Source organism: Amblyomma americanum, chromosome 6 (assembly GCF_052857255.1).
Source record: "Amblyomma americanum isolate KBUSLIRL-KWMA chromosome 6, ASM5285725v1, whole genome shotgun sequence".
NCBI classification, from domain to species: Eukaryota; Metazoa; Arthropoda; class Arachnida; order Ixodida; family Ixodidae; genus Amblyomma; species Amblyomma americanum.
The window spans coordinates 39,576,374-39,596,600 of NC_135502.1; the positions used below are offsets into that span (position 1 = coordinate 39,576,374).

General features: G+C 50.9%; 1 protein-coding gene and 1 long non-coding RNA gene across 3 annotated transcripts in view; one reads left to right on the forward strand and one right to left on the reverse strand.

Moving 5' to 3' along the window:
• Atpalpha (sodium/potassium-transporting ATPase subunit alpha) overlaps nt 1–13,730 on the reverse strand; it is a 100,001-nt gene extending 86,271 nt beyond the window's left edge. Inside the window, exons 1-2 of one of the 2 annotated variants that reach the window (XM_077669161.1) lie at nt 13,602–13,730; nt 13,486–13,538 (exon numbers count right to left, since the gene is read on the reverse strand). In XM_077669161.1, coding sequence (XP_077525287.1) covers nt 13,486–13,512 — 27 coding nt within the window. In that variant the 5' untranslated portion in view covers nt 13,513–13,538; nt 13,602–13,730. The remainder of the gene's footprint in view (nt 1–13,485; nt 13,539–13,601) is intronic. The other variant, XM_077669164.1, reaches the window with a different exon arrangement.
• Nucleotides 1–16,749, forward strand: part of LOC144136649 (uncharacterized) — a 68,722-nt gene extending 51,973 nt beyond the window's left edge. The window contains exons 4-7 of the long non-coding RNA XR_013315650.1: nt 7,967–9,240; nt 15,018–15,093; nt 15,933–15,997; nt 16,590–16,749. This is a non-coding gene — a long non-coding RNA (uncharacterized LOC144136649). The remainder of the gene's footprint in view (nt 1–7,966; nt 9,241–15,017; nt 15,094–15,932; nt 15,998–16,589) is intronic.
• Nucleotides 16,750–20,227: the final 3,478 nt, after the last annotated feature.

The following is a 20,227-nucleotide window of genomic DNA, read 5'->3' on the forward strand; positions in this document are numbered from 1 at the left end:
CTTTGTCATTTCTTTTTAGAGCGCCTTCTTTCTCGCTGCCGGGGCAAATAATTAATTGCGAAGAGAAAGCAAACTCGCGTGCACGGTCCGGGAGTGCTCAGAACAATGCCCTCGACCCGTAACGTGTTTTATTGGAACGTCCGTAGATGCAAGCCAAATGCGGACTGCACTGGGATATCGAGGTACGGGCGAAAAATTGCACCGGGTGGAAGAGAAAGAAAAGGCATCGAAACTCCTCTACGCTGCACGCTGACTTTCTAAACAAGCTACGATTCAGATCTGAATTCTAGGTAGGATAGTAAAACTAAGGAAGAAAAAAAAGCAACAAAGCAGAAATGCAAAGCTTGCACCACGTGCGACCCGCCTAATGCAATCGCGTGCATTTGAGGACACGTGCTCGGTGCACACAAGAAAGCAGCCTTGGACTAAGAGGAGGCCAGGGCCACGCCGTGCCTATGCGGGAGAGTGACCGCTTGTCTGAAAACGAGCGAAGTTATTTCAGGCGTCGTTCGATTTTCTCTCGTGCACAACGAAAGCGAAGCTGCTAGATGCGTGCCTATTGACGTTCGGCAAAGCACTGACACCGCCAATCGCTTGAGCGAATAAGCCTTGTGTTGGACAATGGTGGCTTGACGTTCTATAGTTCGTCATTGCATAGTGCGAATTAAAAGACATCGGACACAGACGAGAGACAATATGCGCACAACGCGGTCACCAAGGTGAACACCGATATATATATATATATATATATATATATATATATATATATATATATATATATATATATATATATATATATATATATATATATATATATATATATATATATATATATATATATATATATATATTCTTTTATGGCGTTAGTTTATGCTATTACGGGTTCTATTTTTTGCTTCCTCTGTTGCTGTTCCTGAAGTAGTGCTCTGCCTGTCGCTGCTTCCATTAAAGCGACATTGAGGATAACTCCATAAAGCTATTTTATCAGCAAGAACATTATCTGACTGTTTCTTCTGGGTATGTTAACGTGCCCGGCAGCAAAAAATTACTTATAAAATTTATCGCTGAGAAAAGCGACTTTAAAAATTTTTCCGCCATTCGACTCAAACTCGTGACGCCCGCACCGAGGAGTGGCTGCCGCCGTTTTGAAGTGAATGGCGGCGCAGCATATCTTCTGAGATCCGTTCCCAAAAATCAGTGTCGACGCACGCAGTTTAGTTCGGAAATCGGCCGGTGACTGCGACATCTGAAGTCAGTTTTTTTTGTTATTTTCAAGCTTGAAAGTGCTCCGTTTTCGGCGAGAATGGTCTCTTTGTCGTTAGAATGCCGACGCCTATCGATACAGGCGAACTTCCATTTCCCCTCAAAGTTCCTTAAAACTCAATGTTAATTTAAATGTTGAAATTTAAACTATGGCTTAAGAAAATGCTGGCCAGATAGTCGCAAGAGAAGACTCTGTACCTTGCTCGCTCTTTACCATTCAAGTCAGTTGAAAGGTGGAAAGGGGGTATGGCCGAGACAACAGTGCGAAAGGCTTCCGAAAGTGCAGCTGTAACAGTGGCTCAAGCCCCGAATGCACAGCCTGCACTCCGAACAGAAAGGAGTAAATAGGGAGTAACCTGCCCTCTAGTGCACACCCTTTTATAAAATGGAGTGCACTAGAAGACAGCTTACTCCGCTGTTTACTCCCAGATGGGCGTATTTGAGTTCAGAGTGTAGCGGCCAAGGCTCCCGAAGGCACAAACAACTATAGCGGCTCGGTCGTTGATTCCTGCGAGCACCCGAACAGCGCGAGCGCTCAGCCGAGCTGTGTAAACGACGCTTCCTCTCGGCGCGAACGTCGCGTGTGCAAATGGACGAACCCCCTGCGACCAGCTGCTACCGCCGCTCGTCCCTGCCGGCAGCACGCGCCAGACTCGGGAAGAAAATGGCTTCCGCAAACCTAACTGCTCCGCCATGTTGCGTGTGTGTGTGTCCCAGACGGCCGAGCTGCCAGCGCGCTCATTAGGGCGGGGCGAGCGAACGCTGTTGCAAGGGTTCGCCCCCAGGCCGGCAAACCCTTTCCTGTTACCCCTTGCACGCGGAAAAGAAATATTTTGCACGGTGCCGACAGATGTGGCGACTCCCGTCCTGGTCTTAGTTACCTGCAGTGAAGCCGAAGATGTACCGAAGTGAACACAGGTGTAATTGTGTTTGAGCAACCTCTCCCCTCCACTTCTCATGCCTTATAATGCAATGAAGAAGAAAAAAAACTGGGATTTGAGACCCACGACTGTACTGACGTGTACTGAGTAAACTAGGTACAAAAACTGGGTAACTGCACCGTCAGGCTTACAAGGAGTCCCACAGCAGTCTTGATTCAAATTTTAGAGTACTGTTTCAAATCCTGCAGTGCCCCATGCAAGATAGTGGAGACTGATGCACTCATTGAGCGTCATGTCAGGCAAAGACGTGCAGTTGTTCTAACTCGCACAGTTCCCGGTTTACGGGACCTTCTCGAACCATGGCCTTAATTACCACTTGTACACATCTTCCCCCACCCAGACCAATTTCAGCCACCACTGAAAATTTTCTAACCGCCACTCCAGCGCACTCTATACTATCCAACCACTCGAATCCAGATTAATGCACGGAACTTGAGAAGCCGGAGGAAAGCGGCGACGCCCGCCGGCCATCAAACCGGCGCCGGCCTTGAAGACGTCCAAGGAGGTCGCGCTAAACGGCCTCCCCGCGGAAACCATCTCTCGCCTTTCCTTTCGCAACTCATCCGCCGTGAGGAACAATGGCCGCATCACGAGCGCAGCCAAGCGAGGCGCGCCGAGATCGGCTGAGTACGCGGCAAGGCTTGGGTGCGGCGCCGACGACCCGCCAAGAGTCGCTCGGGGCGCAGTGTTAATTAGCCATGAGAACGCCAATGCATTAGCGCCAACTGTGAAAAAAAAAAAAAGTACGCTGCAACTGCTCCGAAGGCAGCAACCGTGGCAAGCCCGAAGACAGTAAGATGGAGTGAGGTTTGGTTTGGTTTATGGGGGTTTAACGTCCCAAAGCGACTCAGACTATGAGGGACGCCGTAGTGGAGGGCTCCGGAAATTTCGACCACCTGGGGTTCTATAACGGGCACTGACATCGCGCAGCACACGGGCCTCTATAATTTCACCTATCGAAATTCGACCTCCGCGGTCGGGATCGAACCCGCGTCTTTCGGGTCAGCAGCCGGGCACCATAACCAGAGCCACCGCGGTGGAGCAAGAGGGTTGAGTCGTCGCACCGAGACCTTAAAACGTCAAACCCTTCCAGCATATACCACGCGAGGCTGTGTACGTCAAACGAAACAAGAATGTCAGCTTCGGTATAGACACCGCATTAGAAGACAGCACATAACTGTATGCGTCCCGCGGCTCTTTTAAGCCCGCGCAAGCTGAATCCAAGTACAGCGGCAGTGACCGCATTTCAAGCTATCCCGCCAGACGGCGCTGCGGCGAAAAAGGCTACCCGAGTGTTTAGAAAAAAAATTCACATTGGTGGGTTGTCACGCGTAACTGTACAAGGTAAATTCGCCTAAAGGTTATCCAGTTTACTCTTACCGCCTGGTGCACGGCATTCAGTAGCACAGAGATTAACTACACTTACTACCGTGTATAGCGGGAAAGCACAAAATTGCACCTGAGCACTACAGCCACAACGCCGCTCACAGCAGTCAAGAAGAGTGGCCGAAAGTTCTCGGTCCGCGTCAGATGTAACCGCGTCAGATGTAGAGTCGGGAGTACTTTCGATCAGAAGAGGCGCGTGACGAGAGCGGACGCGTGACCGAAACGCAAGATTCTAGAATGTTTGAAAAAAGAAAAAAAGATTACTCGCATACAGGGCTCTCGAAGTCACCAGTTCGCCCTCACGAGGGGCGCAGACAAAACAAACCTCGACCTCCACAGCTTATCGCGAGCCTCTTACGCAAAGATGCGCTCCCCCCCTCCCTATCCGTCTCGCCCCGGACACACGCTTTCGCCAGTAGACTGCACTCTCCCGAGAGCTCCAAGTCGCGTGATGAGCCACAAGCGTCCTCCTTGCTTTCGCGAAGAACCAGTCGACACCGCACTGTTCGAGGCAGAAAGTCTTCTCGCTAGTTCTCTCTCGCCCCGTTTCAGTGTCCATTCAATTGCACTGTACACAAGGTTGCTGCGCCACTGCGGGCGGGTGGATAACGGCGCCCCGTGGTCAGCGTGTAGGGAAAACAATGAACGCACCACTAGTTGCCTTGGACGCGTCAGCAGATAGGTTACGCGGGGAGCAAGTCAAACTTAACGGAAATTATGACTGGGTCAGCTCCACAGGAGAGGAAAGAGAAACCACAGGCTGCGACCCTGTACAGGCACGCACGGCGGTAAAGGAGGCCTGAACACCTTTGTGCTAAAGGCGCTGGGATTCTTCCAATACTCCACTGAGCGTTACATTGCGCGGTTTCAGTGCACTGCAGGTAACACATCGACAGGTCGTTATCGACTTCAACTCCTGCGTAACGATATGTATTGATTCTGGAAGCAATGCTCGACAGAACGCGAGAGCTTATAGCCGACGTTTTTAAACGCAGTCCGCACGGCTTTCAGTCTGTTCTGACAGGCTTGGGAGCTGGGAAGTATTGTACTCTGTCGGCTACGCACCTTCGTACCGCTCATCTAGACGCGTAATCGGAAAGGCCCCACAGTGTGCGAAGAACGTATGAAACGCGCGCAGCTAAATCCGATGACAAACCACGTTTGTTCCGTTACGCGCAATGTCGATTTGATTCACGCAGGACGAGGCGCATTTCTGTGCGCATCGAGAGACGAGCTGACGAAGAAGAAAAAAAGAAAGGCAAATATGATCGATCGAGCGCTTCAGAGTCGATTTTTTGAAGCCCGCCTTCACCACATCTCGCGAAATAGATAAGAAGGAAACTTGAGGAACGACTATAAAACAAAAAGCGATACAAGAAAGAAGTTAAGAACGCGTAAGCGGCTTCCGTCTCTCTGCATCCGGCCATCACCAGGCGGGCAATCTTTACAAGCAAAGAGAAGCAAAAAAATGGAGCATTAAAGACGACGGCAGCGGAGTAGTCTACAGGAGAAAAGAAAGACAGCAAAGCAGACGGATGCTCCCGCAATATGCGCTCGAACAAAGATAAAGACCACAAGGAGCTGGGTTTTCGTTGAAAGAGAGCTAGCAGCAGACGAAACTTTTCTGCCGTTCTACTCGAGTCGTTTTGGCACGCAGGAGTAGCACAGCAAAAGCAACAGGACTGAAAAGTCGTAAAGCGATAAAGGCTCGGCAACAAGACTCCTCTCCTGCGTCGGAAGATCGCCCCATCCACGATGCGCCGCTGCTGTTCATATCTGCACGCGACGCGAGATGAGCTTTCGGGTCCTGCGCTACGCGCCGACAGCGAATGAACGAAAAAAAAAAAAACCTAAACCGTGAAGGCACAACGACACAGAACATAACGCCGCATCGCCGAAGTCTATACAGAACCGCTCCGAATTTCGAGATATACCGCAGCCACGCAACTCGCGCCATGTCGTTTTTTTTTTTCTCTTCGCATATGCATACGCGACTGCATAGTGCCGGCACGGCGTTTCAGATAATAAACACACACACTGCTCCCGTTGGCTTGAGGCAACACCGGAAGAAACAAACAGCCTCGATTTCTAACGGGCTGAACAAATTGCTCTTTGCCGTCTTCACTATACCGTTGAACTTGGGGCATGCTCAATGTTTCAGAGCGTCAGTGCGGCCCAGTTCGCAGCCGATTGCAGTAGTACTACAGAGTGGCTGCAAATAACCGCCGCGCTCAAAACAGACGCCATCCTGTGCTCCGCACAGTTCTTTGTGTTTTGAATACATTCGTAGGGCGACATTTCAAGGAAAATGACAAAGGTGACTTAAAAGTGACACGAAGGAAGCAGCGCGGCGCAGAGATCAAACGAGAGTCGACATCCCAACCGTAATCAAGAGGTGGACATTGGCATGGAAGCCACATGTAGCGTTAAGGAGACATGACTTCTGGTCTGCTGAGGAAACAGTGGATTCCAAAGCAGAGATTAAAGCAGCCGCGAGAGCCTGAGAGTCGAGTGGATTCAGACGAGATTAGGAGGCCTGGCGGAATGGGGTAGTCGCGGCTTGGAGTATCAATGCACGGCGAATGGGGATGGGAATATTTTACTTCCCTAGAAACCTCGTAGTCGTTCTCCTAAGTGCCCATCTGTAAACGCGCGCGTCTAGGCACACCAGGAGACCACTCCCACGAGCCGGGAGCTGTCGAACCGTGAACGCCGAGACGAGACACCGGGGGGGGGGGGGGGGGGGGGGGGCGCCACTAAGCTCCGGGCGGCTACTGGGTACTCGCGGCGCGAACGGGAGGGTGGTGAGAACCAGACGCACTGGCTGCCAGACGGCGCTTCACGGGTTTCTCCCTCCCAAAAGCGGAGTTTCGGGTTGCGGCTGAGCCTCTGCCGACCAAGGCTCGCCGATGAGGCTGGCGAGTTCTCACGCAGAAAAAAAAACGAAAACAAAAAAATGCGACGCAATGAAAAACAAGAAAGGGCCAGAGAATAACTGCAACCTAACGCTCGTGCCTTCAGTTTTTTTTTTCTTTTTGACAAGGCCGTCGGTGACGTATTCCCGCTCCTATACGCCGAAAAAGAAAAAACACGACGCGTCTGGCATGACGCTGACGATGTCAGTGGCTGCCTACACAAAGCATTAGACGGCACACGCACGAGGTTTATAAAAAAACACCATTCGCGCGCTCGCTTTCCGGTGCTTTTTAATGCGGTTGCTCGTAATATCGATTAATGACTCTTGGCGCGCTGTTTATAGGGCCAACTCTAACTTCCGGAAAACCTTTCACCGCGACCTATTGAAAGCGCTTCGGCATTTTTAGTCAGCGCCAGTTTTTGTGTTCCCGCGCACCACGGCTTTGTTTGGATTCTTTTCATTAGAAAGGGTCTAAAGTTAGGCACATTACAGGGTCGGCGATGTCTCAATATCCGCGTCGAAGCTTTATCGTGCGATAAGCGTTTGTTTATTCGAGCAGGCCGCACGCGCTATCGGTTTGCTGTCCCATTCACGGGACTGACGAAGTAGCGACTGAATTAGAGCTACCGGCGGTGCCTATATACTCTTCCTGTAGCGCAAGCCAAGAAGACTCGCAAGACCGGCATTTCCAAAGCTGCGTCCAGTAAGCGCACCCATAAAGTTACGCGCAAACTCAAGTGCTATCATACGGAGGTGCAGCAGGCTTTAAACCGTACACTTCTTTTTCTTGGTACAGCGCCAAGGCTGAAGGCGCGAGCTCTTTATCGCCTGTGTACACGGTCGACGCCTCGTTGAAACTTTGTCCGATGCCAGAATGCGACTCCTTCGTTTCCAGTGCAGTAGCGTGGAGTAGCGAGAGAAACAGAAAAAAGTCCTCAGTCTAGACTCGCGAGCAACTTCACAGCACTCGCAGAGAGTGTGCCAGCGCGAAATCCAATCCAGCAACGCGGGCGGTGCTAAAGTGAAACCGCAGGAACGACGATCTTGACGCTCACGATAGTCTGCCGCATATAGCATAACTTCTCTCTAGACCGAGCTCGTTGGCTACCCTGTATACAGGGGCTGCTCGCGTTAATGAGATGCGCCGCGAGCTGATCCGCTCGGAAGATTCTCGGAATAAAACCGCCAGCCGCACCACAGTTCTCGCGGGCGAACGCATTCCTGGAAGATCGCTCCGAGCTGACGCATACACGCAAGGCTAGCTCCTGTCGGAGTGATGCAAGGACACCTTCTTTCCTTCTTTCCGCGTTGCTCTCTACATACAAGGTTGATTCTGCAAGAGTCCGTGACTTGTTCGGGTGTTCTCAGTATTCTCGCGAGATATTAAATCAACGACTTCTAAAGCTACAGATCACAGTCACGGGGTGCTCTAACACGTCTCCGTTCTTTCTCTGTGCAGGACTCCTTCCTGGCCGTGGTTGGTATCGGGAGTCTATAGGACACCTGGAAAGCCGTTTTTAGGTCCGGGGATGTCATTCTGTTTCTCAAGGATAGCCTTGCCTTCTGGTAGGGACGCGAACCTTCTAAATTTGTAGCTGAAATGGAATTTCCACGCCTGGCAGCTGTAATGGATGACCTGGTGGCCTTGACAGCCGCAAACGCAGCCCTTCGGAACAATACTGTCACGACGCAAAATTGAGAGACTCGAAACGGATTCAGCTTCGCCCTAAACGTCGAAGACTAACATCGAAGCACCTTAAGGTCGGCCGCGCTGGAAACGCCACACCGCTGAAGCTCGTGCAATGCGCCGAGGATGCCGGGCGCGTACGCTCTCGCCAGGGCTGCCGACATGCCCCGGGGGCACAGCCACACAACGGGGCAAGTGCGGCTGCGCAGGTGTTCAGTATGCGAAGAAGCACCTGACTCCACCGGGGAAGCGGGCCCCCCTGTGGGAAACGCTCAAGGACTCCGGGGACCAGCGCAGCGGGCCGCGTAGCCTGCTCCTGGTTCTCCGGGATTGCCACGTGGTGCGCCGGCGCGTTATCGGCGCGGCTTTCTCGCTCCAGGACTGGGCGGTGGCTGAGCCTGTGCACGCTGGGTGCCACGTGGTCGCTGCGCACCTTGCACCGGTTCGGCGGTGTTCCGCAACTCCTGTGCTGCCGGATGCTACCGGACGTGGGCGTGCTTACAAAGCAACCCCCCCCCCCCCCCCCCTTACATCCCGTTCTTTTTGTGGGGCTACACTGCAGTACCTACGAGATAACATTTGTGAATAACCGCAACCTCGAAGGAAAGAAAAGGTTTAATTTTGCACAACTGTCGCGAGTTTGTAACCTGGAGCCAGCAGTTGGGTGGGAAACGAGACGAACTGAAACCACTGACTTCGCAAATTATGAATATTTTCAACCGCAATTATAAAAAAAAAAATCCGCGGTGGACTTCTCACACTAAGTACGCGCGGCTGAAACAACGTGAGAGTTGTGTGTCCAGCTTGCTCCACACGTCTATACACACAGTGCCTCCCCGAGACCAAATGCTGATGAACCTTGTCGACAGTTCAACTGACGGGCTGATTGCTTCGCCAATTCTCTTCTGTCTCTACCACCTGGGACGACGCTCCTGGGTTCTCACCGGGATTTCGGCGAGCACGGATTCTTTATTTTCTTTTCCCAGTCCCGCCGCAGCCACTGCCATTGTCTGCGCGACGACAAAAGCGAGTCGGCCGGGCGTCAGGTGCGCCGCTTCCAAACGCGAGCCAGGCGACCGGAAGCGTGCAATGCGCCGACTTCCGGCCTCTTCTTTCCCAGCTACCCTCCTCCCGCCTCTTTCCACTCATTTATTTGCGCAAGCGTGCCGCTAACGAGCGCCTTGGCTCGCAACATCGGATGCCGCCAGGTCCCACAGTGTAGTACACTGTAACGCCACCAAGCGCCGTTCTCCCAAGTTTCACAACCTGCAGTAGTAATACAATCCTCAGAATCGCCCACAGAGGGGGCTAGCTGATATGTGCCCCGTGCTCGGCACTCCATACGTCGACAGGAAGTAAAAGCAGTAATCACGCGTAGAACCTTGCCTCGTAAAAGTTAACGCATTCACTCAGGTCAAGTTTCAATAAGAACACCACATTAGTACAGTACCGACTTTCACTTCACAACTGCAAAACGCAGTATTTAGTACCACCCGTCTAGATTCACGCCATGGACCCAGCATCTTTCAGTACAGAATGCCAGTGCGGCGGGAAGAAGGCGGACCTATATGGCGCGGGCCTGCCAAGGAAGTCCGGAAGTGGAACTAATATCTCAGGCAACGACTCTGGGGTGGGAGGCCCTCTAACCAGCTCAATCCTCGGGACCAGGAGCAACTCCCCGAAAGAGGGCGGGCAGCGACAGCCAATAGAGTTCCGAACTAGGGATTCGAACCACATCAATCCGTCTCCCGAACTGTCAAACATTTTCATCACCGCGCAGTTATCGGAGAGGGCGATTACGGTACTTGTTAAAGACTGACAACCCCGATTCCCGCTTGCCAAGTGTTCCCCATAATGAACTTGTCTGTATGCAATGGCTCTTAAAATGCCTTTCAATCTATTCAGCTAAAAGGAGCTGAAAGCATGATAAATGTTCAGGACCCACACTCCCTCGGCACGAGGTGCGATCGAACCTCATGAGTGGTTAGTTAAAGCCTGACAAACACGTTAATAGGCGAACACTTGAGTACGATATAAGACTCGCCGAGGAAACGCGATACACGCCGCTAACCCAAAGCAGAAAGTAAGATAGGTCTTTTTATAACGTGGGATCGAGTTAATCTGTAAAAGGTCGAGAGTGTAAAACTATTAAGCTATGTGCTAAATGAACGTTGCAGTCGTGCAACCGAGAAAGATGACAGATGTCCGATGATGGGATCTACACGACACGGGGTCGAACACACGACCTCAAACCACTAAGAGAAAGCACTGTCCGCTACAGCCGTCGGATCGTAACTCGCGCTAAACATGAGCACCGATAAAAACGATTTAAACTACAAACAAAACAAACCGTACGCAAGTCATGAGAAAAGGTCACCAAGGCCCTTGCTGTTTTCGCGTCAGCGGCTTCGAGTTGGCTGCCGTTTGCTTTCTATGCCACGTGTGACTTCGTTTGTTTTCGCCCATGCACGCGGGGTGGCGGTCTCCCGATTTAGATGGCGGGGGTCCTGCCTAAGTGATGCAGCACGTGTGGTGTGTTTTGTGATCGAAAGCGGGCCACCGCGCTCGTTTAAACAGATCAGCTGCTCCTACTCTGGCCACTATTTTCACCTTTTCTTTTCCAAATATACTCCTTCGGCTCCGGAGGGCAAGGTGCATACAATCCAACTTTTTGTCGTAAGTCAATCAAGAATGAGGAACACGAAACCGTCCTTACAGCTACCTCGACACACTGGCTGCACGTGAAGGGAGGCGTGGCTTCGCGTAGGACGCTAAGCTTAAAACTACTACATATTTTTCCCTTGGCAGAGGGATGCCAGTCAGGATGTGACTTTCAGCGGGTTTCCTGAAAATCCCACTCAAGACAGAGTACTATAAACTCGACTGATTCGAGTTGTCTTGATCACCTTCACTCCAAGTAATGCCTGCTCCAGTACAGGTTTCATGTAAGATGCATCTTTCAGAACGCACTGAGGGAGAGTACTGTTGGCCGGACATAACGAAGCCACCATTCTAAACAGTAGAGTGTTCTAAACCGCAAGCTCCAAACGCACACAGCGACTGAGCAGCTCACAAGACGTCCTTTATTATTTTTTTCCCGCGTTACGATTTCAGCGGCATAGTAGCTTGAATGTGATAATCGCCGGCTTTAAGCTAAATAAAAGAACAAAAAAATTTCTTCACGGCACCTGGCTGCGTGATTTTGCCGTATTCAATAAGGCCGGTACACGTAACCACTTTCGGGCAACGCGAACAAGCCCGCGGCCGAATCGATTGAGCGGCGCTGCACTGCCAAGCTGGCGCTAAGGTGATTAGAACGGCACCGCACAGTTTAAGAACGAATGATAACCGATATCCGCGGGTCACGCTGTTATGATTCAGGGCGATAAGTGGGCATCTTGAGCAACAAATAAAAAAACCAGCAATCCCGAAGAATGCCTCGACGAATGCGCACAGTGACCATGGTGCTAAGGCGTCAGAACCGCGAAGTACAGTCCGCGTCACTTCGCCGGAGTGAGCGATAAGCCATCGAGCCGCGCAATCTTGGATGAATGGGGAATCGGTAGCACGGGCCGGCGAAGGTATCCTTCGGTCGATGACTGATGATGAAGGCGTAATCCCTGGATGTACCGACGACTGCAAGGCAATAACCTCCGCCAGCATGTCAAACAGTGGCGCGTCTTCTGACAAAGGTCGTGGCGACCACGTGTCCGAGTTAGTCTATATCTCTAAGCAAGCAAAGAAAAAAAAAACTAAGTGCAATTTCATGTTTCATCCCAAGGTTAAGCTGCTATCCAGATAACGCCGTAACACGGCAAAGGAGTTAAAATCTAGTCGTCACATGAGTCACAGCAGCAGTAGATAAGTCCTACGGGTCAGTTATGAGCGAAGCGCGAAACAGCGGTACCGACTACTTCTGAAATCGCTCGGTTCTGGAAAGAAACTGCATACGAGACCGGCGTAACCGTTTCTGGACTACCACCAGCAGGGGTAGCCGCGGGGGGGTAACGGGGAACACAAACTAACCAAAAAAAAGTGGTGTTCCAATCAAGGAAAAGAAGCCAAGAGTCACGATCTGGACCGCGGCCAAAAATCGATGAACTGATTTCGAAACAGACGCGGCGCCGCTGCCGGCGCCCTAGGCTCAGAGCCGGCGCTCAGGGGATCGCCGATGCAGTAGCGCTCGCTTCCTTGCACGTTTTATTCGAGCACCTGAGGAGAAACGCGCCGCTACGGGCGACGGAAAAATTCTCGCAAGGACGTCTCCGGAGGATGCGACCAAGGGTCCACTTCGCGACGCCGCTCGCTTCCATCGCTACTGCAGGTAGCGCGGGCGGACATTTTTAAATGGCGGACTCCGGTCATAACGGTCGCCTTTCGCGTCTAGAGGCCCTCGAGCCACCCTCGTTTGGCGCACAGGTCGACGGGGATCCTTCGGAGCGAATACATTTCGGACGTCGCAAGCCGGGTGCCGTGGTCGCCGGCAGCACCCCTTTCGCACCACGCGCTGCGCCCAGGACGCCGCTGCCGCATGGGTTGTGCGGAGCCAGGGTCATACATCTACAGTGTTGCCGGCATTAGGCCGCAAACTGGGCCACGGGTCCGGCGCCCGCACCGTAGGCGCAACGACCTTGTTCGATGGCTGGCGTAGCGTTTACCGGCTCGCTCTAACCACACGGGTCGGCGGGACGAGCGCAGCCGCCGACGGCACTACGGACAGAGGCAGCGGCCTGCGCCGGCTTCCGCGGGGCCAGAAGCGCCGCAAGGTGCGAGCCGGCGGGGGTAACCTCAGCGACCGGTTCGCGTGACCTTACCAGCGCTTTCCCTGCGCCAGGCGTCGCGCTGCCCCACCCCATCGAGTCGGGTGCCGGCCCGGCAGCGAAAATAGAAATATCTGGCGATTGCATTCTCTGTGCCACGGTCAAGGCTGGTGCGGACACCGCGGCCCTGCAGCGCTCGCGCGGGTGGGCAGGGCACGTCCGCGCGCGGTGTTCGAAAGTGTCCGCAAGGACTCGGGGGGCCCCTCCCCGGGCACGGTCGTCCCCGACCGGGGCCCGCCGCAGCACTCCCACGACCAGGGGCCTGGCAAAATCAATACGGAGCGAAGGCACCGATCGCCATTTGCGCCGGCGAAGAGCGGCGCCGCAGTGCTTCGCCCAGCGGGGCGCGAGCGAGCTCGCGGGCGCCAACAACAACACAAGCAGCAAAGACCCGGGGCACCCGCCATGTTGTGCGGGGGGCCGGCCGCCGTGCAGGGCCGAGCGCGTGAGCGCGACGTTCGTGAGCCTTACCTGGTCGTCCTTTCCTCTGTCCGCCATGATGACTCCCTCAGGAAGAGATCACTCTGCGCGGAAAGGCTGTATAAGTACGAGGCGCACCAACTACTGACGTAACAGCGTCGCCCTACCGCTACGGACAGCCACGCAGCTCTGGCTCTGCGCCGGCCCTTGCTGAGAGCAGCGCTGGCGACGGCGGCGGCGGTGGCTGCCTGCTGCTGCTGCTGCTGCTGCGGCTGCCCGTGCGCCGGTCGCGGCCGCCGATCGCTCGCGCTGCGCGCCGGGCCGCCTCCGCTGGCGCCATCTCGTGCGCCGGCGCCGAAGCGCGCGCGTGCCGCCGCCAGCCACGTGAACGCTGCGTTCGCCGGGCTCTGGTGGGTGCCCCTTCCCCCTCACTGTTTTGCTGTGTGTGTGCGTGTGTGTGCTTGCTGCACGAACGGTCCCGTTACTTTCCACCGCGAACATTGGGAGGGTTTTTCCTTCGCTTTTGTGCGCCACTTCTCATATTTCTTCCCCTCATTCTCCTCGCCTCACTTCCCTGCTGCCCAGTCGGTGCCCCAGTTCGCCGCCAGATCCTCCTTGGACTGTCACCCGCTGAGTACCGTTACGAATAGCCGCCGCGCCTTACCCCGAGAGCCGCCGCAAAACGGGGATGTCCCGCTGTGACCTACCACTACCTCTGCACAAGCGCTAGGCCCCGCCTTACCGCTAAGAGTATCTTTCCATTTTCCACCCCACATTTTCCCACTTCAGAAGCTTACGCCATACCTCCATTTTAACCCAAAAATGAAGGCAAAGTGCGAAAGGTCGTTCGAAGTGCAGCTGAAGAGTTTGCGTCACCAGTCAAAAAGGGAAGAATGAATGGTGCAAAATATAATTTTTCGCTCAAAAAAAAAAGAAAACAAGTAAAGATTGCTATAAAACGCGTATGTTTGCAGAGGCACGTCCTCTTTCCCTTGGAGGTTTATTTCAGGCCTTGGTTTCATGCTTATATCGTGGGGTGTCCGGGCGGTGGAGAGGGTCCGTGAAGGGGGCAGAGGAGGAAGCGCTCCCGGGACTGCGAGGCAGAGAGGTGACCCCGAGTGCCTCCTCTCCACCCGGCCTGGGCTCCAGCCGCCGCGCCGGGCGAGGAGATAATGTCAAGGTTCAGAGCGGCGTCCTCATGCTTAGGAGGCGTGCGTGCCCCAGGACGCATGCTTTTCAACAGTGCTTCCGGATTTGCTGCATCTGCTGCTGCTCCTGCTGCCACCCCCGACTCTTGTGCCCTCCCTGCTTCCTAAGTGCGCGCTAAATTCTTTGTATGCCTTTAAATGTACAGTCGTGCTCAATACAACGTGCAACGCACCAGCAACGGCCGTAGTGCGATTTGCGTTTCGACTCTTCCTGCAGAAAGCCTCGCTCTTTCGATGAATAGCTAGATGCATAACATTTCGTCAACAACAATCTCCCATTGTTTCGTGAAGAAAAGCTCTGATTACATCTAGCATGTTGCAAGTCACAACATTAGGCACTTACATTAGCAAGCGGCTGCTTGGGCTTCTTCGCAGGCGTGCGCCGAGTCTTCGTCGCTAAGTGAACCTCAAGGTGCAGCTCCTACTTACTGGACCGGCTATGTTGAAGAAGGTAACACCGACTTGACCAAGATGAAAATAGTTTAGCCTAGAGGTGCATATACAATCTCTACAGAGATGTCAAATATTAACTGTGTAAACTGATTACTGCTGGCGTTCTCAAGCTTCTCAGCAACATGACAGTGCAGCGACACACTAAATTTTCTGCATCTTGCCCCGTCCACTTCATGTTCTGCGAAGAAAACCTGGTAACTGCACTAGGTTACTAACACCAACGCCAGCTTTTCTGTGACAAGGGCTTTTAACGCTATCGCGCTAAAATTCGTAATTAGGTGCGTTAATGAAAGACGGTACACAGGGACAAGAGAAAAGCATAAATCTCTCCACAAAAAGCGCGAACCAGAAGCAGACTGAAGGCCCGCTAGTGTGAAGCTGTTCTCTGCGGTTTGTTCCATATTTCGTGGCAAGTACATATCGTGACGTGAACAATAAATATACAACTTCATAACCATGACGTTTGCACCTGTTGTTGCTTCATCATCATCATCATAGGTCTAACCTCGTGCACTGCAGGGCAAAGGCCTCTCCCATATCCCTCAAATCAACCCTTCCTTTTTCAAGCTGCAGTCATTTTATCAAGCAAATTTCCTAATCTTCTAATCTCATCTGCCCACCTGACTTTCTACCTACCCCTGTTGCGCTTGCCTTCTCTTGTAATCCACTCTGTTACCTTTAACGACAATTCGCTATCTTTCCTTTGCATTATATTCCTTGCCCACACAGATTTCTTATTGGTTTCGACTAGGATGTCTTTGATACGCGTTTGTTCCGTGGCCCACTCTATTTTCTTCCGTTCTCTTAACGTTTCGCCTATCATTTTCCTTTCCATAGCTCGTTGCGTTGTCCTCAATTTCATCGCAACCCTCTTCCTTAGCCTCTAGGTTTGTGCCCCATGGGTGAGTACCGGTAAGATACAGCTGTTATATACCTTCCTCTTGAGGTACACTGGTGAAATTCTCTTCATCACCTGAGAGTGTCTTCCTGATGCAGTCCTGTTGTACAACAGAAACGGAGAGCTCAGGTAGATTCCTTTGCTAGAATGAGATTCACTGCTTTTTCATTTCCGTTTATTTATTTATTTTTCGTTTTTTTAGCAAATTCTAGTGGTGGTGGTGGTGGTAGTGGTGGTGGTGGTGGCAGTGTTTTTTTTCAATTAAAATAATAGTAAAAAGGAAGGAAAATATTTTTGCTAGCCCCGGCATCCGCCATCAGATTCTAGTCTAAGGCACAAAATTATCCAAATACTCCACTCCTTGTCCACGAGTGCGTTTTTATCTGCAATGCACCCTGGCCAATCCCCCACCGTGGGTATGTGCCATTAAGCCGGAGGTCATCATTATCACCACCTCCAACGTGCGCACAGAAAGTCAGGTTCATTGTCAGAAAGCACAATCGAATTCTTGCTTCTGCATTTCCCTTTTAGCGCCGATATACGAGTACAGCTTCAGCGACAACTCCTGTCATCTGCAATGATTCTTTTTTTTGCAGGTGTCATCCAAAAATGGGTGCACTACCACAGGTGTGTACCACCGTCCTGCTCCTCAGCGCAGAGGACCGGCATCGTCAACGAGCTGCTGTTCGGTCATTTGGCTAAGCTAAAAATTTCCAATATTTAGCAGAAATAAAAGAAAATGCTGTGTGTGCACTACTTGAGAAAGCGACTGCTAGACCCCTAGATCACCGTTTGGTTTTTTTTACTGCTTCATCTTCGAAACTTTGCAGAGAAAGAATATTGTTGAAGGCGATGCTTAAACAGAATTCATCGAATCAAGTATAAGACACGCTCCCCTTATGCCTGCTGTAAATCATTTGCAAAACGAGTCGTTTCACCTACCCCGAGTTCTGAGTACGCTGCATTGTTTTACTCCACGCTGAAAGAATCGAAATGCTCTAGAGCATTAATCAGAGAGGGCAAGGCCTACCATACAATGCACGGAAATAGGTCGGATTTCCGCAGCCATCGACATCGCGCCCAGAATGTGCGAACCATTGCAACATCAGAAGAGCGTGCGAACGAATGAAGCTGCAAAGCCCTTGTCTTATGCGTGGAAGGAACGCGTGGTATACTCCAATTAAGTCTTAATGGTCCAGCTGATCATGTCTAATTAAATTAGACAAATATATGCCTCATCTTTGGCCTGCAGGCTAAACAAATTTTTTATTGCCCTTTCTTTTCTACTGCAGTTTTTCTTCTTTTTTTCCTGGCCATAGCTGGTACAGATGCCGTCTTCCTAGTCGAGAACTCGAGCCGTCTGTACCTAATCGCATTACCTCCGCTAATACGTGCGAAAGAGTGCGAGTGGTGGAAAGGGAAAAGTAGAGCATCTCCGAAAGTATACGAAGGGAAGAGAAGTGGCGATGAAGCAGGTCGGAGTAGTGTGACAAAAGGAAAAGACAAAAGACCGAAGCTGCATGGATCAATTACGCGATGATCAGCAAGAGGGCACCTATGCTGAATGGCCTACAGCAATATCAAGTAAAGCCTAGTGTGAGTAAAACCTCTACAGATGCATGACAAGCCGTAAAAATTCAGGCCGTACAGAGATAAATAGTTTGGTTTTAACGACTCGTTAAATAATTCAGCTCGGATAATTGAAGTCGGCCCGCAAATGTTTAATCTGCAGACGCAATCTCTTTTTTTCTTGCGATTAATCATTTCTTCTTGAGTACAAATTGAAGGTACAGGGTAATCCACTCTTAGGGTGAACACTCGAGCGAGTGGCCTCGCTTTTGCGAGCGCCAGTGCGTCCGTCCGTCCCGGCCTCGCATCAAAGCGAAGCGGCAGACGACATGAAGCGCCGCATCCACGTCCTCCTCTACGTACGCCACTTTGATTCGATGCGGGGCCGTGTCGAATGCGCGGGCGCTCCGAAGAGCGCGCCCACTCACTCGCGTGTTCATCCTAAGAGTAGAACAACACCCTGCACATGTGCTCTCTTTTCCCCTCCTCATTTTTCTCTTCGTTCGCAATATTGTATACGTGTTTCGTTGTTAGTACGCCCGTGGGATCATTTAATTACGTTTGAAATATACATCGATTAAAAGACTGGTGTGCAAATTTTACACACCTAATTTTGCTTTATTCGCTCCTTCCTTTCTTTCTTTCTTTCTTTCTTTCTTTCTTTCTTTCTTTCTTTCTTTCTTTCTTTCTTCCTTCCTTCCTTTCTTTGTTTCTTTCTTTCATTCTTTCCTTCTCTCTCTCTCTTTCTTTCTTTCTTCCTTCCTTTCTTCCTTTCTTTCTTTCCTTCTTTCTTTCTTCCTTTCTCTCTTTCTTTCCTTCCTTCCTTCTTTCTTTCTTTCTTTCTTCCTTTCTTTCTTTCTTTCTTTCATTCTTTCCTTCTTTCTTTCTTCCTTTCTCTCTTTCTTTCCTTCCTTCTTTCTTTCTTTCTTCCTTCCTTTCTCTCTTTCTTTCTTTCTTTCTTTCTTCCTTTCTCTCTTTCTTCCTTCCTTTCTCTCTTTCCTTCTTTCTTTCTTTTTCCCTTTCTCTCTTTCTTTCTTTCTCTCTTTCTTCCTTTATTTCTTTCTTTCTTCCTTCCTTTCTTCCTTCCTTTCTTCCTTCCTTTCTTTATCTCCTTCTTTTATTCTTTCTTTGTCTCACTTTTTCCTTTGTTTTCCTTTCCTTAGTTCTTTCTTGCTATGCTTTTCTTTCCTTGCTTCCTTTCTTTGTTTGTTGGCTTTGTGCTTGTTTACCACTGTGCACGGCCTTTGCGAGAGGCAGTGCTGTTCCTTATTTTCTCAACACTGTCCGGCCATCACTTCCTATTTTCCTTCACCTTTTAAACGTTTCTGTCGATTGCGCCCACCTAATGCTCGTTAATCAGGATTAGAGTAATAAAAATAAGTAAAGTCAATTAAGCAATTAATTTCATTTACAAGGGCATTACGCAACCAAACCAGAATTTACAAACAGATGAGCTTGTTTATAAAAGGAGCTAAACACCCTCGGAGATAGTTTAAGAAAAATAAAGTACAAATGCTTTAAGCTCGTCCAAGCATGGTTTCGTATTGCCAAGACGTTCTATCAAACTGTCATATTTAGGAGAGTTCCGTTATTTTAACCACGCATGAATGTAACCACCGCAAAGTAGTCTCTGTACGCGAAATGAGAATATTATGCTAGCCGAACTTACACATAATACAAAAACAGGGTCGTGAAAGCGACCTCTGAAAGAAATGCAGACAAACAGAGGTATACCGGTTTAGACCGATGTCTGCATTCCGACAGGAGGGCTATTTATTCGTCGGCGCCCGAGGGAAACGATTTGAGCTATGCGGGTTCAGGTCTTAATTTTTGCTTGCGAGAAAAGGACATTCATCCAAGTCGAGCCCGCATTTCGATGAGGGCGTAATTCAAAAACACTCGGGCGCCGATGTTTTAGAGTGCGTCAGGAGAAAAGAAGAATGACTTAATTTAATGCAATGGCGGTGAATTTAAGGCGTTCAATGGTTATAGCAAAGAAAAGTTTTTATGCAGATGTATTCAAGTCAAGTAAAGGGCATTTTTGGCATTTTTTACCTAGTTTTATTGCCACTGTGTTGCATAACTGTGAGAAAGCCTCCGTCCGAAGGAACAGTGCTGCCTTTGCTGTCTACGTGATGCGATAAAATTCGCACAGTTACTCCAGTCGAAACTGAGCGCATATCCTCGCCACTGAGGCTGGAAGCGCTCCTTCCTAAGCCTTGTACATATGAAAAAAGCATAAACATCAGTAATATAGCTGGCGGTGGTGTGTTTTTGTGCAGGCCGCATTAGCTTTATGGCGTGTTAGAATCAGCGCTCCGGAGCAAGGTTTCTTGCATCGCGAAACCGAAGAGCGCGTTTCAATGGACGATTGGGGTTCACATCCCGAGTTCTGATTGGATCGCTACACTATGGTCCCTAGACGGGTCCAATCAGCGCTCCGGAGCAAGTTTTCTTGCACCGCAAAACCGAACAGCGCGTTTCAATGGACGATTTGGGTCCACGTCCCGAGTTCTGATTGGACCGCTCCACTATGGTCCCTAGACGGGTCCAATCAGCGCTCCGGAGCAAGTTTTCTTGCACCGCGAAACCTAACAGCGCGTTTCAATGGACGATTTGGGTCCACGTCCCGAGTTCTGATTGGGCAGCTACACTATGGTCCCTA